This window comes from Pteropus vampyrus, unplaced genomic scaffold, assembly GCF_000151845.1.
Source record: "Pteropus vampyrus isolate Shadow unplaced genomic scaffold, Pvam_2.0 Scaffold20, whole genome shotgun sequence".
NCBI lineage: Eukaryota > Metazoa > Chordata > Mammalia > Chiroptera > Pteropodidae > Pteropus > Pteropus vampyrus.
Genome location: NW_011888801.1, coordinates 4,723,532 through 4,744,310, shown reverse-complemented (window position 1 = coordinate 4,744,310; position 20,779 = coordinate 4,723,532). Strand labels below are relative to the sequence as shown.

Below are 20,779 nucleotides of genomic sequence, written 5' to 3'. Positions count from 1 at the left end.
CGCCTCCCCGCCCCCCTCCCCGCGCTCCGCGGCGGCGGCGGCAGCAGTAGCAGCAATATGGCTGTTGATGGGTGTTCGGGGTGGCGCTGGCGGCGGGAGGAGCTCCCCCGAGCCCCTGCGCCGGCTGCCCGTTGCTAGCTATGGCAAATGGTGGCGGCGGCGGCGGCAGCAGCGGCGGCGGCGGCGGCGGCGGCGGAGGCAGCAGTCTTAGAATGAGTAGCAATATCCACGCGAACCATCTCAGCCTAGACGCGTCCTCCTCTTCCTCCTCTTCATCCTCCTCCTCGTCCTCGGTCCACGAGCCCAAGATGGATGCGCTCATCATCCCGGTGACCATGGAGGTGCCGTGCGACAGCCGGGGCCAACGAATGTGGTGGGCTTTCCTGGCCTCCTCCATGGTGACTTTCTTTGGGGGCCTCTTCATCATACTGCTCTGGCGGACGCTCAAGTACCTGTGGACCGTTTGCTGCCACTGCGGGGGCAAGACGAAGGTAAGGCGCGCCCCGGGCGCCCGCCCCTTGCGCTAGCCCTGCCGCTTCTCGGCGTCCCCAGTAGCCCACCTCTTTGCTCCTCACAGCGCCGCGCTTCCCTCCATCCCTGCCTGCCTTCCTCTCGCTGCCTTCCCTCCTCTTCGCTCTCCCTGCGCCCTCGGATTAGGGCAGCGGGCGTCGCACCCCGGATGAGGAGTTGCCCCCAACCGGTGCGCTCTGGGACGCGGATGCCAGTTTTGTCCGCTTGTTTATTGTAGGATTGTTTGCAGCTGCAGCAGGGGCCAGGGTGGGAAACGCGCGCCGTTCCGGTGCTGTGGTGCGGGGTAGGGAGAGCCAACCCCGCGGGCACCGAGAAAGCTGGGTGCCGCTGGGTGCCTTGTTCCTCAAGGCTCACCGGCTGCGGCTCGGCTCCTCGCGGTGGGCGATGGGGAGCACATCAACCCTCACTTTAGAAACCTGTTGGGGAGATGAGTTCATGGAGTCAGCAGGAAGGGAGAATCTTTTGGGCAAAGGAGAAAGTCTTTTGGGCTAAGGAATCCCAGGGGAGGAACATGGCCAGAGGAAGTGGAGGAGAGTCTGGGGGGCGAGAGAAAGTTGGGGAGATGCACCCCAGTTTTGGAGGCAGCAAGGAGTCTGCCACTTTAGGAGTGTGGCGAGGTCGCACATCTGATGTCACCTCCCTCTCCATCCCTTGGATATTCTCGTGGAACATACCCCCACTCCAAGTTCTGGGGCATCTGTATTCTCTCCCCCATGCCACCCTCTTTAGGTCCTTGGAAATGCCACTAACAGCGCGGAGCTGGGGCAGCAGGTCCGCTGGAGAGCCTGCCGAGGCCGCGGTTTAACGCGGAGCCTCCTCTCCGTCGCTTTTGAGGTGGCTGGATGTCGGGTTAGGCTATTCCTGGCGCAGAGACGCCCACCAGCACCAAGACTCTCTACATTTTACGTATGGTTGCTAGGCTGACTGCCTGGTCTATTATCAGGTCCCTATAGATGTCCTCCTTTCCCCCCACTGGCTGAAGGTAAGGGGCAGAGGGCAGTTTTTCATAGAAAACTGCAAAATAAAAAAGAACTGGCAAAAAGAGTCACCCAAGCTGCTTTCTGTTGAAGTAATTCCTATCCTAGGGGACTTCCAGTGCCAACATTTTCAGAGGGTGGGGAGATCAAGGGGAATTGGGGAACAGTGTAAGGTAGAGGCGGATCTCCCTCAGAATGTTCATACCTTTTCTAGGAAAGTTAATCTGAGGACCCCTCAAACTCTGACAAGGCACAGCAACTTGTCGCAGGCTCCTTAGTTGCTGCTGGAAGAAGTACGGAATCCAGGAGCTATGGGTGACACACGAGGATGAACCAAAGCTCACTCTCCTGATCGTTAATTATACATTGTGTTAGGTGCTGGAGCTCAGCTGTGTTTTGTGGCAGCACATTTGTGTTTTGGAAAATACTGGTGTGTTGGAAATAAAGAAGAAAAATAAAAGCCCTCACTCTCTTCCTCCCCTCCCAGTTCTCTGGAAGCCTCCAGAGGTTGCCCAGCCAGCTTTCTTTGGAGTTACCTTCTTAGCCATACAGGATTCTCTTTACTTGTTACGATGGAAAACCTCTTGAATTCCAGAGAAGCCATCAGAGTCAGCAGAATCGTAACTGTGAGACCCTGAGATTGTGCCCCTTGCCTACTCTCCTCCTATCAACTGCTTATTCGTAGAGCCTTCTTATCCACACATTTCCTGTCCTCCACCTCCCCGACAGTCTTCAGCTCTGGAGTTTATTTTCCTTTACTAAGATTTAGTGCTTGCCTTTAGGGGAAAGATAGCTCATAGCCGTATGCATCTGAATTGTTCTCTAGACTGAGTAATTTTGGTGAACTTTTAAACAGCCACCTATCTGTAAAGAACTGGGCAATAACTTTTTTTTTTTTTTTCAATGAGCCAAAATAAGTTTTGGTGTTTTTGTGATCCTGAGGTTTTAAACACAGTCTCTAAAGTCTTTTTACTCCAGGGGGTACATTAATGTCACTGCATTGCCTGTGATGCAATGTTGATTGTATTGTTCACATAAAGAATATCTTTCCTAAATGATGACCAAACATAACTTCTGTCAGTTTTCTTGAGAAAATAGGTTTTTGGCAATGATCATAAGAAAAAAAAAAAAAAACCACTATATATATAAGGCTATATTTTGCAGCTCCAAATCTGCTGAGTTGACATAACTGGAAGTTTCTACAAAGAATTAGCCCTGGAAGAGATGCTTGCAGTTGGTTGGGAAGACGTGAGGCTGATGTAGATCAAGATCAGGTCGCTTTTGATACCATTAGAGTTCATTTTAAATCATGCTCAGATCTTAATATTTATCCCTTGATTTGCTCTATTAAACCAGTGTAGCCAGCTCCTTATGCCCAGTAATAACTTAGGCCTCTTATAAGCTTTCTTTCTACTCTTGAGATCTGTATTTATACTGCAGTTATGGTTTTTTTCCCTTCATTTTTTTTGCTTTCCAAGTATTTGGTAGTTGTCAAGATGCTTTACAGAAAAATGATTTGGGCTTGAGCTTGGAATAATTATTTTAGTGCTAGATTTCCCAGGCAAACCTAGGTTGCTTTTCCACACAATTCTCCTGACCCTCAGATGTATTAACTCTCACCTTCATTCAGTCCCAAGATGGTTGGACCAGGAGCTGGAGTCCAGTGAAAGGCTGGTCATTTTAGCATCAGAAATTCCATGGGAGATAAGTTTCAGCAGGGAGCTGTGGAATCACAAGCATTTGGCCTCTGGGACTGCACCATCTTTTTTGATCAAAAGAACCTGGGACTGTGAGTGTGCATCATGAGACATCTCATCATTAATACCTTTGGCCTCTGAATCCCAAATGGTGAATGACTCTACTTTTTGAAAAGAATGGTGTGTGTGTGTGTGTGTGTGTGTGCGCGCGCGCGCGTGTGTGCGTGTGCGCGTGTGCGCGTAGGAGTATGTTAAAATAAAGAAGAAAACGAATCACATTTCCCCCCTGTAGGGGACTTGGGCACAGTCATTCCAGTATTATTCTTTGCTATACTTTTTCACATTATTCTCTTTTCTCTGGTGAGTTTCATCAGAGCTCTCTCTTTACTAGGCTATGACGTTTGGCAGTACAATCCAGGAGCAGAATGTAGTGAATAAGGAGCTGCTCTGGCAGTCTGAATAAGGCCGTGACCTTGAAGAAGTCATTTAACCTCTCTGATCTCTTTTTTCTTGTGTTTAAAATGTGGAGATTGAATTCCCTGTGTTCTAATGTCCCTTCCTGCTTTCTGATTCAGTGTCAGAAAATGAAAGGGGTTGACAAACTATGGGGAAAGTGTCTAGCTCAGAAGTGTTTTGCAATTCTCTAGGAATTCCTTTGGGAATTCAGCCTCCAAGCACTTATGTGTCTTTATTTCCATCTTCTGCTCCTCTTCCAGCACTCAGTCTGCTTATCTTTAAATTAGTCTAGGAAAACTGAGGCTAACTTTCTATGGAGCTGAGATTTGCTGAGGGGCCTGCATATGGCCGGGCATGGACTCACTTCTGCTCTCAGTTTGAGCTGTAGAAGTCTGGGTTTGATTGAGGGTGGTCTGAAAATAATGAATTATTGAGGTATTGTCTCCATGGCTGTGTCTGAGAAAACAACATGTTTTCTCTGTCAGGCTCGTGACTAGTATAAATATCACATCCCATTACGGTCTGGTAGTTACCCAGGGTCTGGCCTGATGCATCCAGTCAGGGCTAGGGCTTCAGTGCCTCAGAATTCTTGATGCCAGATTGTTCCTGGTGCCTCATCTTGTTTGGGGATCAGCTGCATCAGATGACCTTCGGATACTCCTTTTTGATGAGATCAGTTAGGGAGGCCTTGGAGAAGTTCTCAGTTCCCAATCCTGCTGACCTTCCCTTGTCCAGAGAGCTTTGCTTCTCATGCCCGGCTTTATGGAAATGCATATTTGAGTACAGACTGCAGTAAGACCCAAGTGCGAATCGTGGATCTCACACTCATTAGCAGAGTATCTTTGGCAACCATGTCAAGCCTTGATTTCTTCATCTGTCAAAAGAGCATAATGATGCTTCTTATAAGGAATGGCAATAATGAGTAGGTAACATCTAACAAATGCCTGACATTCAGCTGATCTCCTATAAAGGGGAGCTACTATAGCTCCACAAAGTGGTGAGTTTATTTTCTCTTTGATTCCTTGAACTTTTGGCCCCTGTAGGGCACAGACTACAGCAAATAGAACTTGTGAGCCAAAAGGAACATCTAGACGCTGAAGTCTACTGTCAAACTACCAGAATCAGAGTGAGATTTGGGCTCATAGCTTTTGAGTGTTGCAAGGCTGGAAATTGGGGTGACATAGCCAAGGAAGTCTCCGTGGATGAGGACTTGGCAGGATAGCTAGTGTTTTATGGTGGGGGAATTCACTGGACAAGCATTAACATTGTGGGGCTCCAGGAGCTGTAGACCTATCAGAAGTGAAAAGTTTGATGGGTGGGTTTGGCTTTCCAGCATCCCTTAAGAAGGGATGAATTCCATCTCTGTTATTCCCCAGTCTGGAGGTCACAGACCTGTTTTCCCAATAATATAACAGTTTCTTAGCCAGGGTGCTCTCTACCGTGACCGGCTTTACCTTGACAGCCCCCCTGAGCAGTGTTTCCCAAAGTGTGTTCTGTGGAGCACTTGCCCTTGAAGTAACCTTGTGAAAAAAAATGAGAGTCATGGCATACCTGAGTGCCCCCTTGGGGATTCCCTTCACAGGCCTGGGGGAGTCCCGTGGTAGAGAAATTGGTTAAACTGCTCTTGACTGCACTCATTTAGAGCAGCCTTGCCTAGATGTCTAGCCAGTGGTACAGTATCCAAGAGTCAGCCTGTGACCTTGGGCAAGGACTTTACTGCTTTGTGCCTCAGTTTCCTCATCTGAAAACTGGGGATTTTCATAGAGCACAGCCCTATGTGATAGGTACTCTCAATAACCCCATTTTATAGCATCTCCTAGGGGGATACCGTGACTGCAAGCTGTGGGCTGACCTTGCTTTCAGATGCCCAGGGGCCTTGTCCAAACATGCATCAGGAGGGAGGGAAGAACTGCCCTAGCATTTGGCCTGGGGGTGGAAAGATTCCAAGAGCAAGAGCAAGTGAGCCCCCTCTTTGCCTCACCATTCTTTTTTTTCCCCGGAATGGGGCATTCACTGAGTGCCTGGAGGAAATGCTTCTTGTGGTGTTCCCTACTCCCACCCCCCATCCCCTCCAACCAGGGCAAGAGAAGCCTGGTGCTGAAGCAGTCAGGCTAGCATTGGATTGCAATGCCAGGACCTTCTTCCCAAAGTGGGCAGCAGGGATGTTCCAGGCTCACAGTGGCAGTGGCCCTGCTAACCTGTGAATCTTAAGAGCCAACACCACCTTCCTGGGATTCCAGAGCTGTGAGCCCCTGGAGGGCTGCCTCTGTGGTTCTGGTGAAAAGGGCTGTGTTTGTGTTGTGATGATGGATGATGCCTTAGCTCTTGGGGCCCTGCTGAGGACACTAGTCTTCAAGAAATCATGGCTGGGGGTCAGCAAGGGCAAGCCTCCTGCAGGACCTCTGAAATTCTGCAGCCTTCCTGTGCATGCAGGGAGCAGATCAAGAGTGTCTCCTTTTCTGAAATGCTTCTTGAGTGGGTAGAATCCTGGCCCTCGGCACATGGAGTAGGAAACTTAGGGGCCCTACCCTCAGAGGCAGAGGTGCCCTAACGTTCTGGATAGAAGGCTCAAGGGATGTTCAATTGGGGTATCAGATCTCTGCCTCCAAACGCTGGAGAGAACTAGTCTGTTTAATCCTGGGGCTTCTCGTACCTTAATATGCACATGAATCACCTAGGGAGCTATTAAAATGAAGATTTTGATTTGGAAAGTCCAGATGGGGCCTGAGATTCTGCATTTCTGACAAGACACAGGCAATGCCCTTGCAGTGTAGAGTAGCAAGGATCTGGTCCATTCCTCAGTCTCACTGAAGACAGGCCTATTTTTAAATATGGAAATTCACTACTCTTAAGCAGTGGGAAGGGATGAGAAGAAGAAAGTTTTCTGTGCCAGGACAGCTAAGTCGAGAAAAATCTGCTCAGGCCTGCTGCGTTTCAGTCTGGGTGCTTATTGCTCAAGCCGATTGTTCGGGTGTCTGCTCCCAAAGAACCCACAAATGTTGGTTTGGGGTTGGGTGTGGTGGCCAGGGCAGCATTCTACAGATGTACAGAGTGTGGTCAGTGTGTCTCCCTTCAATGTGTGGGCTCTCCCTTGCGCCAGTTGGTCATGCTGCAAGGGGTGAGGCGTACTGAAGTCCAGGATGGCAACTCAGCCAAACCGCCTTCTTGCAAAATTAAAGGCTTGTGGCGTAGCCAGGGCTGCACTGTGGTGATGCTCCAGGAAGCTGGCTGCCGTTTGAAGTCAGTGGGCAACAACATTGCCAGCCTGGTTTTCCATAGGGACCTGGGTGGGCCTTCCCAAACAGAGGGTTCAACTTGAAAGAATTGGGCTCAAGACCTGATCACTGAGTGAGAGAGATGTGTGGCACCATGCTGTGCAACCTTCCAGTGGCACTTCTCAAGAATTCCTTCTCATGAAATTGAAAGTAGCTGCTTCTCTCACCACAGCAAGGATTTTTTTACAGCTCATACTGTTAGGGACTTTTTCCTTGAGATGTGCTTTTAATGTTGTTCCATTTTCAAAAGGGAGAGAACCTGGAATAAACGTGACCCATGAGCATCTTCAAGTGGCCCAAATGAAGATGGGCTTAGTATAAAACCCAGCACATAGTAGGTTCTCAAGTCTTAGTTATTACGATTGTTTTGCTTTTATTGCATAGTAAGTGCATACTATGTACTGAGCTAGGTGCTAGGGGAAATATAAGACCCAGTTCTGACTTTATTTGACAGGGTGGGAAGGAAAAAACCAGTTATATTCTCATTGGATATGCATGTCTGGTCTCTGAGTTGCCTGCAAACCCCTTAAGACAGGAAGTGAGTTGTATAAATCCAAGCACACATATGTTGGAAAGACCCTTTCCATAGTGGTTAGCTAGGGACTGGGTGTGAATGTAGTAGTGCAAATACATTTTGCTGCTTTTTTGGGTAATTTGTTAGAAGCTATGGAGAAACTCTGGGTGAATAGGATGGGTCGATTTGGTGATAAAATGATGTTTGAGTCATTCCTGGATTTTAATTATTCATGCCACCCGATCCCTCTTGACCAGTGGATGACAAGGATTTAGTTCACGATGAGCTGTGTTTGTGAGGTGCATGAGTCAGGCAGCAGACGGAAGGGCAGCTTCAAAAGCATGGCTGCTTAAAGATGGAATTTGCTTTGTTTTCGGCATTATTTGGTGATTGTCTTTGGGACATTATGTCTAATTGCCAATTTGGAAACATAATTGGCACTGCAGGTTCAGAATGGGTATACTTAACATCGTCAAGCGGAGCCTCCAAATTATCTCCCTATAAGATCTCATTACCTGTATGACTAATGCATCTTTACATGGCCAGAAACAAAATGATTCAAAGCATCTCATTTACTTTGTATTCTTTATGTTGTTTCATTAGCCCCCCTACCATGTTTTCTTGGGGACCCAGATCTGCTTGGCTCTGGGCATTTCAAAGGTAATTAGAAAGAAAGCCTGTATTTCTTCTCTCCTGCCTTCTGCTCTATATCCTTTCCTTTATTTCCCTTCTTCTCTAGTGGTTCCTGCCAAGTCCAGGAGCAGAGGGATTGAAGTTTGCAGGTTAGTGGACAACAAGTAGGGGGTCGATCTTGTAAGTTTGGAAGCATATGGGATTACGAAGTCATAATGGTGAACGGGGACTTTGGGGTTTGGGTCCTGCTTCTTCCCTGGTGCCACGTCTGGGAACCCTCTGCCCCATCACCAGAGGAGACTGGGGTTTCCATGATCTCCTGAGGCTGCCATTCCATTGGAGACAAACCCACCTTAGAATCAATGGAAGGTCTTTTGTCTTGCACCAGCCTCTCTTTGCTTTGGTGTGTTTCTGGGACATAGGGAACAAGTCTTGGTGGATGCTAGATTTCAAGTTCTAAACTCAGCTCAGGAAGGCCCAGAACTAGGAGGTGTTTTGATATCAGCAGTGTTGTTGAGACATAGAGCAACTTGTGTTGTTCCTGTGCAGGACACTTTCCTTCTCTCTCTCATGAGTCCCTGGTGTCCTTCTTCTCCTGAGGCAGTGAGGTGTCCCCTTGCTCTATTCTTTAAAGTTTGGAAAATGGTCCATTTTGACTGTTGGTTCTTATAATTTGCCCTGTGAGACCTGTCCGGTCTTGTCAGAAACTATGAGTGGAGGTTTCGGCTGTCCCTGGACCATCAAATTGCCTCTTTATTACTGGCACATGCCCTGTGTTTCCAGAGTTTATCTTCCTTCACAGTTTAGCGCTGGGCTTGGCTGTGAGCAGTTGTAATTTTGGGGCCATGCCAAGAATCCAGGTGTTGAGTGTCGATCCTTTGTTAAGGGGCCCAAGATGGTCTCTGCTTTCTGCCCGTTGGCTCTTCCTAAAGGAGAGAAGACAGACAATGATCTTGAGCCTCTTTTGCGTCATTTAAATATAGGTGCTGTCTAGAATTGAAAATTATTCTTCCCGAACTGCTCATCTTATCTCTTCCCCTCTTGGGCTTCTAGATATGATTGCTGCCATTTCCCCTGTTTTGCTGAACAGACAAAAGCCAGAAAGGAAAAGAGAACATGCAAGAGGAAAAGGCGAGGGAGGGCAGGGGTAGGGGGAAGTGTTCACATGAAGAAAAATAGAATTTCTTTTCTGGATGCTATAGGTTAGATAAATATGTAATTGGATGGATTTTGTTTTTAGTCCCTTAACCTTTGTCTTAAAATTTTAAAAAATTTCAGTTATAGTTGACGTTCAATATTATATTAGTTTCAGGCATATAACATAGTTCTTCACCTTTGTCTTGACGAATAAATGATAACAAGTGACCTCATCCCCAAGAAGTGAAGCTTTTCATATAAAGACCAGCGGAAAGAGTGATTTCACTTTTGGAAGATTTTAGCTTTTCTAGTGAGAAGTTTCATCAAATTAATTGATGAGTGGGGCTTGAGTGGGGCCTGTGTGACCCTGTGGCCCAGATGCTAGGGATCTAATCCTTCCCGGAGATCTTCTTGATGTGCTTCTTGTACATGAGCAGAATTTCGCTCCTCTTTGCGAGAAGTTGCTGCATGGGCTTGTGACTTTGGAAAGTGGAACTTTAGTGGCTCTGGAAGGGGAAAAAGTAGATGTCCAATGGCGATCGAATGGAGAACTCAGAGATAAGGGTTCTAAGGCTTGGAGGAAAGATTTGGAAGAGGAGAGGGTTTATCCAAGTGCTGGGGATTTTCAACAGCTTCATACATTGTTTTTCTTCTTTGCGCATCTGGGAGCACTTTCCTCACAGTGCTTAGAGGGATTGTTTTAGTTGCCCATGAATCACAGCCATTTCTCGGGTGGATTGTGGCAATCTCAGCCGATCAGGTGGTAGGATTCTTGAAGAGTATAGGAGTGGCACCTCTAGTCGAATGCACAAGAGAAGTCACTGGGTTGCCTCAGTCTTAAAAATAAATTCTTAAGTTCCTGTGCAACCCTATTTTCCCCCTAAGATTTTTTTTTATCAACTTCAGTATTTTACAATTTTTGTCCTTAATCCTAAATGCACAGTATATTCATTGTAGAAAATATAAACAGCATAGAGAAGCATTAGAAAAAGAAAAAGGGCACCTCACACCCACTAGTGTGGCTACTATATAAAAACCCAGAAAATAACAAGTGTTGGAGAGGATGTGGTGATTTGGACACATTGTACACTGTTGGTGGGGATGTAAAATGATGCAGCCACAGTGAAAAGCAATATGATGGTTCCTCAAAAAAATTAAAAATAGAATTACCATATGACCCAGCGGTTCCGCTCTGGGCACATACCTCAAAGAGGATGTTTGTACACCTGCGTTCATAGCAGCATTAATCCTAATAGCCAGAAGGTGGAAGCAACCCAAGTATCCATTGATGGATGTGATGTATGCATGCAGTGGATCATCATGCGGGTTGAAAAAGGAAGGAAATATTGACACATGCTACAACATGGGCGAATCTTGAAAACATTAAGCTAAGTGAAATAAGCCAGACACCGAAGAACAAATATTGTATGATTCTGCTTACATAAGGTATCTACAGAAAGTAGACAGAAAGTAGAATGCTGATTACTAGGGGCTGAGGGAATGGGGAGTTGTTATTTAAGGGGTTTAGAGTACCACTTCTGCAAAATGAAGAAGTTCTACATAACGAAGTGAATATGCTTAATACTACGAACTGCACACTTAAAATCAGATAAGATGGTAAATTTTATATGCTGTCTATTTACCACAATTAAAAATTAGAAAAAAGAAAAGAAAAGAAAAAAAATCCCTTTAAATGCCACCTCTCGGTGATGAGCACCATTATCTATGAGGGCATTTTCTTCCCACACATGTTTTTCACCATGGTGTTCACGTTTTTTGGTGGAGTGGCTAATATTCTTCCCCACCAGGACTGATTAATGGCAGTCCCATGAGAAGTACCCAGGTTGGCTTTGTTTGATTTTGACGGTATCCACTTTGAGAGCCGAGCAGACGGAACAACACTTTCTGCCCACGGACTGGTTTAATGGTGTTTGTTTCTAGAGTGAAGTGAAAGGATAATTGGATTTTTTATTTTGATGTGTGAGCAGCTGTGGTGTCTTAGGCAAGTCCTTGTCTCTGGGTTCCAGTTTTCTCATAAGTAAGAAGCCCTCTGATTCATCGACTTCAGTATACAGCCATTTCTTAAATCAGATTTCAGAGCTCTCATTTTTACCTGATAAAGAACCCGAGAGTAAATTATTCAAGGCACTGGGTCCAAGGAGTAGTTTTGATTCCACTGTAAATTACAAGAGTGAAATTTGATGGACATGTCCCCAAAACTTCAATATCGACTTTGATGAGGTGGCGTATTTACGAATTATAGTCCAGGGACACAGACCCCATTGGAAATACCATCAAGCTTGTCACTAAAAAAGTCTCAGAAATAGGTTTTTGTGACTCTGCTATTACTTCCAAGGATATAGCCACATAACTGTTGAGGTTTGTATTTTAATTCTTGGTGTGGAGGAAAGGTTGGACATGTTTTCGATTATAGACTATAAAGAATGTGCTATGATAGGCTGCCTTTGTTATGGTTGGGCATAAAAAGAAACATCTGATTAAAGAGGAGGTCATGCAAATTAATTTACTTTGATGTTTTCCTTAACCCACCCCAGAAGTAACCCCAGAAAGAGAGTGTTCATGTCAGCCCTGTTCCACGGAGCATACCAGCTGTCGAAAGCAGAGCCAAGATGACCGCAGCTTCTGTGGCAAAGGAGAGAGTGTCTGAAGGGATGATCCCCACACACTCAATAACTTCTGAAATACCGCCTCCACCACTGACCCCCCATCTCCCCGCCGTCGTGAGCTGCTGGTACATCAGAACTTACTGAATAGTCTCTTAGGTTACATAACATCAATTAGATTATGCTGCTGGGGCCATGTATTAAATTTTAACTTGTCATAGATACATTACATTAACACTTCCCAGATCCACAGAGTACCAGGTAGCTTTGGGGTGTTATTGAGTGAATTGGTGATTGTGTAGGACTTGAGGAAGCCCAGCCAAAAATACTTCCTTAGATTTTGCCATCTTGTAGTTTAACTCTCCTTGGGGGATCAGATATCTTACAAATATTTCTTACAAAATAAACTAAACATTTAGGCGGTACTTAATGCATCTGCAGTACCGAATAGTTGATTATGGCCGTGAACCAGATATGACAGAGATTTTTAAAACTCTGGGAAACCTTTTCATTTTCCAGTGACAGGCAGTGCAAGCACGATCTTTTTAATTGGCCCCTTCTTTAAGTCAGGAGCCGAAATGTTATCATGCAAATCTCTCCTGAGTTGCATGGAAACTAATAAAATCACAAAGGTTTCTATTTGTACTCTATGAACACAGACTGAAATGAAACTGAAACAGCTATCTCCAGGGATGATGCTATTTAAATGCTAGGCAGGGCTTTGCAACGGTTTTGATGGTGAAAAGAGAAACTGGCAAGTGAGACGTACCTGTTCTTTCCTCCCTACCTCACTGACGCCTGCTCACTGTGCTGCTCTGTACCTCCTGACCTCAGAGAGAATTAATTTAAAACAAAGACCTCTCATCTCTAATATATCCTGTCTGTCACCTGCTTTAGAAAACAGCAGTTGATTCACGAACGTTCTCTCAGCCTTTTTCTCTTCCTCCTCAGACATTGCGTTGGTCTCCACATTTATTGGCATTTGGTTTTGGTAAGTCTTTCTGTGTGAACTGGAGTTACTAGCTTCTTCAAAAATTTTTTTTATCGACTTCTTGAGTTGTTGCTCTGCATCAGCATTGTTGAAAGCCCCTTATGTTTATTGTTGTTTAATCCTTAAAACAATCCTATGGAGCAAGCACTTTCATAATCCTCATTTTACAGAACAGAAGACTGAGGCATAGCATAGAAAATAAATATTTTTTTGGATAATAAACTTTGAGTGCTTACTATGTGTCTGATAGTTTCTAAGCTCTTTGTATGTATTATCTTATTTAATGCTCACAACAACTAGTGAAGGAGGTGGTAAGTCAGCCTCACCTTACAGATGAGGAAACTGAGGCATGGAGAAGTTGAGTAACTTGCCCAGACTCACACACTATTGAGCGGCAGAGCCACATTTAAATTTAGGCAGCAGGACAGTAGAGCCCATGTGTCTAACCCCTGCACCGTACACCTACAGTTATACCTCCTATAATGGTAGATTGGCTTTGCTCAGCTCATCCCTGCCGCAGAGTGAGAGAAACTGTGAGAACATAGGACTGAAAAGAGGAGGAGTTAGTGTGTCAAGACTCATGCACCATTCTGTGATGGGATGTGAAGTCCCTTGGACAGGTTCAGAGAATTATGTACTATCAGGATAGAAACAAACCATAAAGGTTATCTAGTCGTTTTACTCTAAGTCTTGGTTTTTCTTGCTGAAAAATGGGATAATCACTTTTTCTCTACCTGATAGGCAGGTGTACTGTGTGCAGTTGTGCAGGTTGCTCACTGCACAACCCTAGGGCTGCTATGAGAGTCACATCAGATAATATATAATTGTACTTTATGAACTATGGCTCATGTGCCATATCCCTGTGCTGGGGAGTATGTGGAGGCATAAAATAAATGTTGAGGTGTTTTTTAAGTATCGGTTTTCCTTGAAGTTTTGGGTAAAAACATTTTTTAATAGTAACACGTACATGGAAGGTATTAGGAGTAGGATGTAGAATTTGAGCACATTTTTAATAATTTGAGAGAAGTGTGTGTGTGTGTGTGCACGTGCGCATGCGCGTGTACACACATTATTCAGGAGAGCCTAGAGGAGTGGAAAAGTTTGATGCCCCCCAGCAAAGTCTTATTAAACTGTGATTCCAAGCATCTTGATGTAGAATGATGCCTTATTATTCCCACACGCTATTTGCTCATATCTCAAACTCTGAAACTATGTTATTAAAAGAATGAGAATTCTATGAAAAGCAAATAAATATATCTGAATTCCCTGATTTGTCATAAATAAAGTGCATTTTGGATGTTGGGACAGAGAATTTAATTTGCACACTCAGAAGAAGGTAGTGGTAATTCATTCAGTGGTCATGAATCTTCCCTTGCCTTAGAAAGATCAATTCATTGCCCCTCTCCACCTCCATGGCCTGGAAATACATTATTGTATCACAATATGGATTTCTTTCTAGACCATTGGGCATTGTGGCCTTATGCCTGCCAAACCCCATGCACTGAATATGTGGAGGCAGGAGATGAATTGGTCAGTCCCCAAGTCTTTATCTGCATGGCTGTCCTCTTCCCAGGGCTACAGGGTTGTGTAAGACAGCGTTTCCTCCCTGGCAGTGTTTCCTCCCAGTAGCCACATCGTGTGATTCCAGAGGCACTGTTTGCATTGTAGTCATGAATGATGCCCCTGGAATTGTGCATTGCATAGCCCACATGTCCATATGCATGGCTTTTCTAGGCATCTAGCTGGATTGGTATAATATACTCACATGAGAAATTACAAACACACAGAGTTCTTAATGGCCAAACATAGAATAGAAACATTAAAATCTTGAGATTCAGAAAAAGTGGAAAACACCGATAGTTGGTCTGAGAGGGGGTGGCCCGAGAAAGCCCACTGGGGACATGGGAGTGTGAAGGCGGACCCAGCCTTTCCATTCTTAAGCCCAGCACCTACATGACTTCTGACTTCTGTTCAGGTTCTGACGTGACATAGGAGGCCTCCCGCTCCCCACACCTTTTCTTAGCATGAGCCTTTGAGAAGGACAGATACTCGGATGCCAACTGTGTGTGTCCCTAAGTCCCATGGATAAGGAATAACAGTACCCTGAGGATTTGGAGAAGGTCTCTCCATTGCCAGCTGTGCTATTTTTAGCTCCCTCCCACGGCTCCTGCTGTCCCCAGGTGTTTGTCAGCAGAGCATCCTGCGCCTGTATGGAAAATGGCAGTCAGAGCCCAGGCTACAGCGGTCTCACTACCAGGTCTGGCAGCCAGGCTGGATCTCTGAGGCTGGCAGGCTACTGCAAGGGTAGTTGCATAACTAGCCTTTCTGCTGGCCATGGTGCCTGCTGGTTCTGGGTGAGGAGGTCAAGCCAGAGTAAACAGTACACAGTCCAATGCCCCTCCCTGAGCCCTGGTGTATTAGACAGGCTCATGGGCCTGGTGAGGAGCTGGCAGTCAGGAGCTGCTTGGTGCCCAGGCCTGAGCGACATGTCTGCACTGGGGAATGTGGAGATGGCTTGGCCTGGTTCATGCGTGGTCCAGATGTGGTAAAAGGCTGGGTGTGACCTCAGGGATGGCCCATTCCTTCCCTTCCAACTGTCTACTTTGCCACCCCCATCCTTCAAGGCTTAGCTCACTTGCTGGGGATGTCATCTTTTTGAGAAGCCTTTTCCTTCTGCCTGAAGCCTTTTTTGTCAGGTCTTGCTCTCTCCTCTGATACTGTTTATATTCTCCATCCCACATGAGCATTGTCCATCTGTTGCTTCTTGTGGACAGGACTGGTAGTTTTCCTTCTTTAATTTCCTTTGCCTCCTCCAGGTGGTCCTGGAGCCTGGGAAGTGAGGGGATCAATAACAGTATGGCCACTAGTATTCAAAGAAGGCTCTCAATGAACAGGATTCCTTGTATTCATGCTTTCGAGTAGTTCCCCCTTTGAATCAGGGCTGGTTCTGTGACTTGCTTGTAACCAATAGAATGTGGTGGGAAAGATGCTGAGATTTCCAAGGCTAAGTCAAAAGAACCCTTGCAACTAACTTCCTTCTTAGTCTCTTGGAACATTGGCTTTTGAGAAAGCCAGCTGCCACAGATAAGAAGTCTGACCTCCCTGAGATATCTAGGCCACGTGGAGAGGAGATGCCACATGGGGGAAGAGAGAGAGACTGCTTCACGCAATCATTCAGGGTCTTTGGCTCCTTACATCTCTGGACCTGCCATCTTCTAGGGGACCTGAAAGTCTCTGCTGAATCGTTTGCATCCAGCTGACACACGGGGAATGAGAAGTAAGGATCACGAGGTATGGTTTTGTAGGAGTAGTCCTGGAAGTCATTCACATTTCTTCTGCCCACACAGTCCATTGCCCAGAGCTCGGTCACGTGGTATCTTAACTGCAAGAGATCCTGGGAAATGTAGTAGTGCACCTGGGAAGAGTAAAAATGAATTTGGAGAACACCCAGACTGCAGAAGGAGCTAGAGAGTGCCACGCTGAGGGAGTACTGGGGTGAGAGCTTCTGCTGTCCATAGCTGACTCTGCTATAACTAATGATTCCCATAACCCCATAAGAACACTGGATGTTTACTGGGTGCTGCTAGGTCTCACACACAGTCTTAAGCACTCTATATGCTTTAGCTTACTTAATCCTCTCAAAAAGCCTATGCTGTACATATTATTACCATTATCTTTGTTTTATAGATGAGCTAAAATCAGAGCATTGAGGCTTGCAGTGGTTATGGCACTTGCCCAAGGGGCATCTGTTAGTAAGTGGCAGGGTCCCATTGGAAACCAGGATTTTCAGGCTCCAGAGTGTTAACTCTTAGCCACTTCCTATGCTGCTGGGGTTCCTGCAGCTCTCTCCCTTCTCGTTCCTGCCCTCCACTTCTAAGTTACTCTCCATCTCAAATACCTTCAGGAACAAAGGGGCCAAGGGGCTTAATTGCCTCCTCTCTCCACATTCCAAAGAGAACAAAGGCATCTTGGCTCTTGCCAGATGATGTTTCCCTTTATTCTCCGAGGTGGGAATAAGCGGTGGTGAATTGACAGCAGTTGCCTGTACTCTGGAGTTTGCAAGCACTAGACTGCCCCTCAGCTCTCTCCTGCTTTGAATATTACCCTGAGTGGCTCTTCAATTGAAACATCAAGAGCATAAGGGGAATGGCTAGCAGAGGCTAGTTCTCAGGTCCCTTGTCTTCCTCTTTGTGGTGAGGTGCTTCACCCTTGGAAAAGTTACTTTAGCCCATTCTACCCAGTTCAGATATCATGTTTTAGCAGAGTGAGTTCAAGAGTTCACTGCTGAGACAATGGAGGATCAAACATGAGTAATAACATGAGCAATGTGGAAGCTTTTCTAAAACCCAGTGTCCAGAATGTACATGTCCAAATGAGCATCATTTCTCTTTCTAGTTAGTTCAGTGTAGTTATCAAGAGCATGCCCTCTGGAGCCGGACTACTTGGGCTCAGATCATAGTTCTGCTACTTGCTGACTTTTAGTCCTTTGGCAAGTTGCTTAACCTCTCTGTGCCTCAGTTTACTCACCTGGGAAGTGGGATTAATAATAGTAACCAGTTCATGGAGTTGTTGGGAAGATAATATGTTATTGCTTAGAGTGAAACTTGATATGTAACAAGTGCTATTTAAGTGTTAGTTATTGTTATTTCACTTTGGTCACCTTTGGGAGACTGATTCTTTTCCTAATATGGACCATCACCTCCTAGGTCTTCCACAACCCTGTCTTCCACAACTCTTCACTCTAGTCCACCCAGCTTCCAGAGGGATGGCTGGCATGCCTGTCCCCCCACTAGAAATGTAATGTTCCTGAAGTCTGGGACTGTATGCCGTCCATCTTTATATCCATAGTGCTTGGGACAATTGAAGTCCTCTGCAAAAGTTGCCTGAAATATTGTCCCCATGTTGAAGGTTCCAAGAGGATGTGACCTTTTTATGTTTATCTCTGTTTCCTTAGCAACCTACAACAGTGTCCAGCATCACTTTTCGAATAGATGCAGACCGAAAGAACAGTGTCCAGCATCACTTTTCGAATAGATGCAGACCGAAAGAACTAATAATTTTATCCTTACTTAGAAAGTGAGGATCTTTTCTTGGGGGCTTATCCCAGGCTGAACTAGCATCAGTGTGTTCTCTTGAATGTTGGTGGGATGACATCTCTCAACTTCTGAAAGTCAGTTTGATTTTAGGAAACTGTCCAAGGGAGTTTGCAGGCAAGTGTAATGAATGAGAAGAAGCCAACACGGGCAAGGTAGTTCTGGTCACCCAAATGTGTAATAACGTGTATTGAATCTGAAGGTTTGAGTGATGTGTAAAGTTACCTTTGTAGGTGATTTCCAAAGAAAGCTCCAGAAATGCTTTGAGTTTTGGCAGCACTGTGTAATGTGTAATTCCGCCTCCCCTGCCCCACTGCACAAGGGCAGCACTCATTCTGAATGTTGGCTTTGGTCTCGCAAATTGAGTCTTGTGAGCTTTATAGCCTAGCTTGAGGTTGGACAAAGGCGGTCCCTAATTCCAGCTCTATGTGGCACTAGCTCGGTGGCTTTGGACAATTTCTTCATCAGTAAAATGTGAATGCTAAAAATACCCGCCATGTAGGGTTTTTGTGTGGGTTAAATGAGATGATCTCTATGAACACTCGTCACCTCCTAGGTACTCAATAGATGGCTCCTGTTATGATGAGGTTGACTGTTATTTTAGACCCCTGTCCTCCATCAATGGGAATGGTGAGGATGCTACTGAGATGAAGAGAAGGCTGCTTGAGGGAGCGTGGTAGCCAGTGGCCAGTGGTGAGTGCCAAGGCAGGTCAACAGTGAGGTGGAGACTTTTCCTTGGGATACCACATGTGCAGGCAGAGCTTAGGGTAAAAGAAAAGTGGGGTCAGAAATGCTTCTCTCCTGTACCTCCACATCACCCCCGTCTCTTGTAGGAAGGAGGAGGAAGGGAGGAAATGAAGGAGAGGGGAAAGGAAGAATTTGGAGTATGAGTGACCTCACTTTAAAAGGGTTAATTCTCTGAGGTGTGGTGTGCTGTTTGCCTTCATATAAAATAAGTATTAAATGAGGCAATTACGAGGGTGTCTTGTGGCTCCAACAATCCCATGTTTTTGTAAGAATTTTGATTTTGCTCCTAAATGTTCTGCCCGGCACCCTCCATCTTCCACAACCTCAGGAAGATGGAGACAATGCCAGAGAGGGCAAAAAGAATGGGAAATGGTGGGGAGCCTGAAAAGTGCTTCTCCCAGAAGGCTAAGCGTCTGTGAAGAGGCTTTCGAGTCTACTGGGCTCATATGTCTTCGACCCTGGCCAGCCTTTCTGTCTTCTGAATGCCCGTAGGGGCCTGCCGAACTGTGAATGAACCAGAGGACCTTTGGGGCTGTAAGGACCAAGAAGAAGGGCTTTTTTGAGCCTTTGCTTCCACGCTTTGGTGGGCTTATTTCTTATTTGACAGTTTCCCCCTTTTAGGAATAAGTGCTACTCTGATATTCTGAGGTAGGCCAGGTGCCTGCTTTAAGGTTTACATAACATCTGGTGTTTGTCCTCAGACTTCTTCCTCTACTGGGGATTATGTGTTCTGAGGCACTAAAAACGTCTTCTGTACACTGAACTCCTCCAGGAAGACTTCCACATTGTCTTTCTTTCCTACTTTTCACTGCCTCTTATCACAAGCTTATTATTCTGTCACAGTCACTCAGTTAAGCAAATACTTTGCTCATTGGCAACTTGTCTCACACCGCGCCAGGCTGTGAAGAGGATCCCAGGGGCATCAGGCACAGTGGCACTTCCTTAGGGGAGTCCATGGTTGAGTTGCGGGTGGGTGAGGGTCAGATGTGGGTGCTTCTCCCTCTGCTTGTGTGGTGAGGTGGGAGGGGCATGGGACTTGGGGCACAAGGACCTGGGCTCAGGTTTTGCCTTACCCACTGATGGGCTGTGTGGTCTTCGGCAAGTTGTCTGCCTTCCCCAAGCCTCAGCTTCCCTTGCCTGTAGGACGCAGACCATGCAGAAAGTTCTATCTAGCTCATGAGAGATGCTCAGTAGATAGTGGCCACCATTTTTATTATGGGTCCAGGTGGAGTGATGCCATTTTGCAGAAGTAGATGCAGTCAAGCCCACCATTGAGCTCCCCTTATAGAAAGCACCATGTTAGGTGAGGGGTGAGGACAAGCCCTGGAGAATTCCACTTTGCTTCATTTACCCAACTCTCTGGCTAGATTGTAAGCTCCTGACTCTGCATCCTTCAGGATTTGGCATACTCTGGGCTGTGGGCTTCATTTACCTCTGTATCTCCTGAGTCAAGCATGTGGCATAACACAGGGTGGGCACTTGGTAGACATTGAGTAAATGAATGAACAAATAAGCATTCAACAGATTCTTGACTAATGGTCCACACTGGCTAACTTTATATTTTTGACACTGAATCTCTTTCTTGTCACCAGGTTCCAGGCTCTGAGCAGACGAGACGCCTGTCCATGCCCGGGGAGTGGCAGGCTGTGGATGCCCGGGGGTGTGGATGTCTGAGGGTGGGCCAGCAAAGGTAGCCTCTCTCTATTCCATTTGCCAGTGGCTTGGCATATGGTCCTGAAATGTCTCATGCTCAGCTTCCCCAGAAGAAAGGGCATTTTGTCTGTTCTATGTGTAAGTGCTGGACAACAGTTTTCCACCTGCAGACAGTCTTCGTCTGTGTTTGATAAAGTGACAGATTTTGTTCTTTTCTTCCCTACCCCACCAAACCCCATCTCCTTTTCATTCCCAGTGTGAAGGCGCCTTTGTCAAGCCAGCCGCCAGCCATCGTGAGAGGAGCCAAGTTCCTCATCTCACTGTGCTGAACCGAATTGCCGCAAATTGGACAGAGGAGGCAATTTTAGCTCAAATGCAAACATCCTGTCAAGGAACAGAGTGATTATAGTTTTTGCTGCACACAGGGAATAACAGCACGGAGGTGAATTGC

At 46.0% G+C, this 20,779-nt stretch overlaps 1 protein-coding gene across 13 annotated transcripts in view; it reads left to right on the top strand.

Moving 5' to 3' along the window:
- Positions 1-6: 6 nt before the first annotated feature.
- The window catches only part of KCNMA1 (potassium calcium-activated channel subfamily M alpha 1), a 709,157-nt gene continuing 688,384 nt past the window's right edge, over positions 7-20,779 (top strand). For 6 of the 13 annotated variants that reach the window (XM_023527946.1, XM_023527936.1, XM_023527941.1 and 3 more), the window contains exon 1: positions 7-491. In XM_023527946.1, coding sequence (XP_023383714.1) covers positions 141-491 — 351 coding nt within the window. In that variant the 5' untranslated portion in view covers positions 7-140. Of the gene's footprint in view, positions 492-1,722; positions 2,672-11,775; positions 16,851-20,779 lie in introns of those variants that run through there. The other 7 variants (XM_011355314.2, XM_023527940.1, XM_023527937.1 and 4 more) reach the window with 3 other exon arrangements.